The sequence below is a fragment of the Acanthochromis polyacanthus genome, chromosome 6, assembly GCF_021347895.1.
Source record: "Acanthochromis polyacanthus isolate Apoly-LR-REF ecotype Palm Island chromosome 6, KAUST_Apoly_ChrSc, whole genome shotgun sequence".
NCBI classification, from domain to species: Eukaryota; Metazoa; Chordata; class Actinopteri; family Pomacentridae; genus Acanthochromis; species Acanthochromis polyacanthus.
Genome location: NC_067118.1, coordinates 8,314,769 through 8,321,092, shown reverse-complemented (window position 1 = coordinate 8,321,092; position 6,324 = coordinate 8,314,769). Strand labels below are relative to the sequence as shown.

The window sequence follows — 6,324 nt, the reverse complement described above, 5'->3', positions numbered from 1 at the left end:
CTTGAAGAAGAGCATTCTGGGATAACAAGAAGAGAACATCCAGCTGCAAACACAACTAGAACTTTGCAGAGTTTTCTCACCACGTTCAATCTGTAAGTCACATCCATTCAGAAAGATCCACATGGACACTACCATTCAAAAGTTTGGGTCACCCAGATAATTTCCTATTTCCATGAAAACTCACCCTTTTATTCATGTACTAACATTACTGCACAAAGGTTTTCTAATCATCAACGAGCCTTTCAACAGCATTAGCTAACACAATGTAGCATTAGAACACAGGAGTGATGGTTGCTGGAAATGTTCCTCTGTACCCCTATGGAGATATTCCATTAAAAATCCTGTTAGAATAGTCATTTACCACATTAACAATGTCTCGACTGGATTTCTGATTCATTTAATGTTAACTTCACTGAAAAAACACTGATTTTCTTTCTTTTTTTTTTTAAAAAAAAGGACATTTCTAAGTGACCCTAAACTTTTGAATGGTAGTGTGTGTGTTTTTTTGTGTTCGATATGGTATGGTATGGTATGGATAAGGTCAGTAGGGTTAGGGTCTGTCTGTGTAGCAGACCACTGCTCATCCACTGAAGTATGAATAGAACTACTTTAAAGTCTGCAATTGTCTGAAATTTGCCACAACTGTCATTGGCTTCATCTGATATGGTGGAGGTTGAACAAGTGGCCTTCAGGTGTTGTCAGAACAACCCAAAGACACTTAGAACTTCAGAAGGAACTTTCTAACATTACTGTCTATCACCAGATCCAACAAGACTGCGGAAACTTTTAGATTTCTGGGATCTAAGCTCAGCATAAACTGCTGTCAAGAACGACATATGGTGGATTTACTGTATGTCTGATCCAATCTATTCATCCATCACTTTCTGGTTTGGATCTAACCAAACAAGAAAATGTGCGGTTAAATCAGTCAAATAGTGTCAGTCACCTTCTAAACACCCGCTTACTTCCACTGCGGATGATATTTTCAGTTTAAATGCACTGTTTTGTTTTTTATATGTATGTCAGTCCTGTACAGCCCGCATACAGAAACCCATACATAATATATAATCATCAGTTTCACGTCTATACATACAACATTTATGATGGCTCTTCTTATCTGTATATTTATACTTACATCAGTCTGTTTTAACACACTTGTGTACATAATAGTCCCATCTCTTCTTTACCTTTTGTTTGTTCAGCTGTTAAATTCTCGTGTATGTACACAAACATGGCCGATAAAGCTGGCTGTGATGTGTAAACACTTCAGAAACACACTGAGAATTGTCAATTTAAAGCCTTAACAAAGCCGATATTCCCAAAATGTCTCAGGTTTGTTTGGATTTTGGAACACAATTCTGCTTTATCATGACAATAACTCCTCTGAAAGGTCTTTTACTTAATTTTCTATGAATAATGGCATCAGTTTGGAGCTAAGAGCCAGTTCTGAGAGCTTGTTTTCCCCTGTATGACAACATTTATGCACCCTGCCCTGTTTTTGTTGCCATCTGCCTTCTGCTCTTATCTCTTCATCTGCTTCCTGTATCTGCTGCTTTTCTACAGAAGTGTCAAACAGGACGTTGTTTGACCTAGAAATTTCTCTGGAGGTGTTAAAATAGAGCCTATGTAATTGTTATCTCTGCTCTTCTTACTGCGTCTTTCATGGTTTTCCAGCGTCAGCGTCGGCTTTTTGAAGCACAACAGAGTCACGTGTCATAGTTAAAAAATATTTATTGAAATCGTATAAAAATAGTTTCTAACATAATTTACAACTCTAATTTCAATGGATGAAAAAAACAAACAACAATCCAGGCTGCGATCATGCAGCCAGACGGGTTTTTCCTCAAACACACACTCGCACATTCACACGTCACGACATTCAGAATCCACTCACACAGCGTAACAAAAACCAGTTACCATCAGTAGACGTTGGATGTTTTTACATACATTAAGATGGAAGTGCATTTCAAGACTATTTACATGTTATTTACACAACATACACAAACATACACACACACGTCTGCTCTTTAAAAAAAAAATTTAAAAATTCAAGCCATAAATATGGTCAAAAAAAATCTTTGTTTTGCTTTTTAAATAATCTGTGGGCCCTTCAGTGACTGTGGAATGATACATATTTATTTATATATACGAACAGCCGAAAATTCTCTCCATAAATAAATAAATAAATTCTGAGGCAAAAAAAACTGCTCATCGAGTGTGTGAAAGGAGTCACAGCAATAATAAATATCGTTCTTATTTACAATTCTCGTCGCCCAAGGATTTTTTAAGACCTGCGTGAGGCACTGTTTATAAAAAAAAATAAGTAAAAAAAAATTTAAAAAAGCGAAGAGCAGAGGATGTTGTATCTCGGTATGGTTTGCATTGTGGTGTGCATTCAGGTGGGTGTGAATGAAAACCGAAGCCTTTGTGTTTGTTTACACGGGAAGAAGAGGAAGCGGAGGTTGTAGAGTAGAGGTGGATGCTGTAGTAGAGTAGACTGAGGTAAGTCCAGTGTTTCTTCCTTTTTTTTTTGCTCTCTCTCTTTTATGACTTGTTTGCACAGGTTGCTGCCGGAGCTATGAGGTTGTCTGGTTGCTAATGACATTGGAGTAGTAGTAGTGATAGTAGTGGTTGTAAAATGACATGGGCTTTACTGATCTAGGCCCACGAGAGGAAAAAACAGAACAGCAATAAAATAATATAAAGCCAGAGTAAGGAGCAAAAAAGCTTGGCGAGTTGTGGAGCCTTTTTGCTTTCACAAATTCAAGTATTTTCAGGGCCCCCTTGCCCCCCAACAATCTCACAGAAGGCACTTTTCCCTCTTTGCCGACGCCCCTGGCTCTTCCCTCTTTGCTGCGAAAGACAAATCGAAGGAGAGAGCGGAGAACAGAGCAGCGAGGAGGTTACATAACTGAGGCTGTCCTCTCGCCGTTAAAGCGCGACAGTCGGCACATGAACTGTTTTTGTTTGCTCGTTGCAGGAGCAAAAAGCCCTCCGACGGGCCGAGGGCGACGCTGGGAGAAAAATCAAGTAGTTGGGGTCGGCGAGGGCGGAGAGGGTCAGCGGGTGGCGGCTCTGATGGATGTAGTCCGTCATGCCGCCCCTCTCCTCTCTGCTTCAAGTCTCTTACATCAGTCTTTGTTTTGCAAATAGTCTGTGGTGTCAGTGCACAGTCCGGTCCGGACCAGAGCAGCTCGCCTCCATCACCGGGCCACGGCCACCGGGGTCTGTGTGAAGGCCGTGGGCTCGTGTCCGATGCTGAGGAGCCGGATCTCAGCGGGCGACTTCTCCGTCTGCACGGTAGCCGGGACAACGGAGGACGACGAGCTCTGCATCCACGAGTGGTTGATGATGTCCTCAAAGGACGGGCGGTCGGCCGGCCGCAGAGACAGACACCACTTGATCAGCTGCTGGCATTCTGGCAGGAGGAGGAGGAGGAAGATTAGCAACCGACTCATGTAAACATTCTTGCATTGGTGTTCTTAGCATCCTTGTTTTTTCTTATTTATATGACTGCCATGGGAGCTCTTACCTGTGGAGATTCTCCTCCGAAAGAGGACCTGCCCCCTTGTGATCTCCTCGTCGTGCTCGAATGGGATGTCTCCACACACCATGTCGTACAGCAGGACGCCCAGCGACCAAACCGTGGCAGAACGGCCGTGGTAGCGGTGGTATTTGATCCACTCTGGAGGACTGTAAACTCTTGTGCCTGAAAATAATAATAATAAAAAAGCACAAATCAACTTAAATGTCATTAAACATGTGCAATCTCTTCTGGGGGGTATTATTTATTATATTTGTATTCTGAGGAGGCGCAGGGGGTTAAATGATTAACAACACAGCAGGTTTATCAGCTGTTTCTGTGCTACTATCAGGGCTCAGGTGCCAGGCAGCGTGACAGCCAGTGTGCGTGGGAGGGGGAGCAGACATGTGACTTTGTTTACAAACTTTGAGTTGTAAAAATACCGCCTTCCACCAGTAGGGGGCGACAACAGCACAGAATGGCCGAGCTGCGTGTATTGATAGGCAGCCTAGGGGGTGATGGCACAACCCTGGAATTTCTGCTCGGCTCTAATGGCCACGAATCATGAGACGTATCAGGGTTAAAATTAAACACAAGGGGGTTTTCAGCCGTGCAAACTCACCATCAAAGTCCGTGTAGATGGTGTCCTTGAGCAGGGCTCCGGAGCCGAAGTCGATGAGCTTCATCTCGCCGGTGCGGAGGTCGATGAGGATGTTTTCGTCCTTGATGTCCCGGTGCACCACGCCGCAGCTGTGGCAGTGGCGCACCGCCTCCAGCACCTGGCGAAAGAAGCTCCGCGCCAGCTCCTCCGGTAAGGCACCTTTCTCGGTGATGAAGTCGAACAGGTCCTTGACGTTCTCGGGCCGCTCCATGACGATGATGAAGCTGTCGGGCCGCTCGAACCAGTCCAGCATCTTGATGACGCCGCGGAAGCCGGTGCCGACCTTCTTCAGCAGCACGATCTCGATGGGGACCCGGGAGCCGTTGGGCTGTAAACATTAGCATTTACCGCACGTAAACACCCAAATTCAAGCAAAAAATGCACCCACGGTTCAAACTTGTGACATATGACATATTTTATAAGTAAATAAAAATAGCCTTTAAGGTGATTTTAATCATAAAAACAACGTATAAAAACGGTTTCTTACCAGCTCTCCCCACTCGGAGATCCGATCCTTGGCTACATGTTTGACAGCCACCTAGCATAGCAAACAGGACCGCACGTCAGAAAACACCAACAACAGCTCCACTTGTACATTTCTTTGAATTAAATTAAACCCAAATGTGTCGCTTTGTAGCAGTTAAAACACATATAAGAGCTGTATTTACCGGAGCTCCGTCGGCTATCCTCGTACCGGAGTACACGGTGCCGAAGCCGCCGCTGCCCAGCACCGCGCCGACCTGGTACAGCTTCTCGAACGGCTCCCTCTCCTTCACTGCGGGACACACAGATACACACAGCCGGTAAGAACCAGAGGAGAAGCCCGGCGAAAGGAGCAGGAAACACGACGAGCTTAAACACAACATATTAAGCTAATAGACGGCGCCCGCTAACAGCCCGTCCTTGAGAATTAACATGCGGGGAGTTAAGCCTCCATTACTGCCGCAGCCTCCATGTCAACATACGCTGAGAGGGCGTCTAACCTGGGTGAACCTGGAGCTTTGCCGGCATGTCCACGGTGGAGATGTGGGCCAGAGAGTTGAGCTTGGACAGCAGCATTCCTTTATCCGATCAAGGCGCGTTGTGGCTGGGAGAAGTGGGCTGTTTTTATCCTGATAGTTTATCCCGTGGAGAGCCGTTAAATCCGGGTTGCGGGAACCAGAAAATGCGGTAGCGATCCTTTCATCCGGATAAGAAGAAGAAGGAGGGGAAAAAAAACCTCGCCAGTGGTCCAGGAGCCAGAAAATAAAAAACGTCCCAGTTCACGCCGAAACTCCACGCAGTGTTTTGTAAACAGTCGAGTAAAAATTCGCAGACCAACGCGCTGCGCAGACCTCCGATAGACACCGGCTCCTGGAAGCCTCCAGCCAGGGGGAGGATGGTTATAAGGTGGTAGTAAGAGGGCGGAACCACTGCTGCGTCCTCTTCCCGCTTCACCGCCCACTTCCGCTCTCTCCACCAATAGGAAAGCAGAGACGCATTCAAGAGAATTCAACCTCATAACCGGCCGGGCCAGACACAGACGTGGCGGGAATCAAAACGCGCCAAAAAGGGGGTAGACCAAAGCAATAATTATGAATTCATGTTGGAGGGAAATGCAAATCCACAGCCAAACAGTCTGGTCTCCTCCCTTCGCGGGAAACTGGGGGAAGGAGACACGAACGGAAAGTGCAAACAGATGAGGACACCAAGTCGCTGAAATCAAATATAAACAAGCAGGAAACAGAAAAGGTTTCTTCTCCTTTGTCCCTTTCATTACAGTTTAAAAGGATCACGATGCAACTTCTGATCCACCGTCGAGTCTGTTTATATGTCTGTACATATATAATCATAATAATCAATCTGTTCCACACAACAGACACTCACACACATGCAACCTGAGAGCATTTATATCTCGTTTTGTGTTTTCTTTCTATATATGCAGTAAACAGTGCATGCTTTCTTTTATTTCCTACATTTTTTCTAGTTTAAACAAAACTTTTCCCTGCAAAAACAGATGCACGTATGCAACCCAACAGCATAGATATGCATTTATGCACATTTTGTCTTATTTTCTACATTTTCACAAATTTAAAACATTCTCTTTATCACAATACCAGCTCTAAAAGCCTATTAGTATTATCTTTGCTTGCACATGTTG

The 6,324-nt window shown here is 44.8% G+C and overlaps 1 protein-coding gene across 1 annotated transcript; it reads right to left on the bottom strand.

Moving 5' to 3' along the window:
* Positions 1–1,713: 1,713 nt before the first annotated feature.
* Positions 1,714–5,566, bottom strand: LOC110965263 (serine/threonine-protein kinase pim-1-like). Its single transcript, XM_022214240.2, has 6 exons — positions 5,168–5,566; positions 4,853–4,959; positions 4,672–4,722; positions 4,146–4,512; positions 3,533–3,709; positions 1,714–3,418 (listed from the first exon to the last, which is right to left on the bottom strand). Exons 1-6 carry the CDS (start codon positions 5,241–5,243, stop codon positions 3,204–3,206), a joined length of 993 nt encoding a protein of 330 aa, XP_022069932.1. The 5' UTR covers positions 5,244–5,566; the 3' UTR covers positions 1,714–3,203.
* Positions 5,567–6,324: the final 758 nt, after the last annotated feature.

What these genes read in the sequence shown, in the direction of transcription:
- LOC110965263 (XM_022214240.2), bottom strand. Translation starts at nt 5,243, where the DNA reads ATGCTGCTGTCCAAGCTCAACTCTCTGGCCCACATCTCCACCGTGGAC. An exon ending in CATCTACACGGACTTTGATG is followed by an intron (nt 3,710 to 4,145) that starts GTGAGTTTGCAC and finishes TATTATTTTCAG; the next exon opens with GCACAAGAGTTTACAGTCCT. An exon ending in TCGGAGGAGAATCTCCACAG is followed by an intron (nt 3,419 to 3,532) that starts GTAAGAGCTCCC and finishes TCCTCCTGCCAG; the next exon opens with AATGCCAGCAGCTGATCAAG.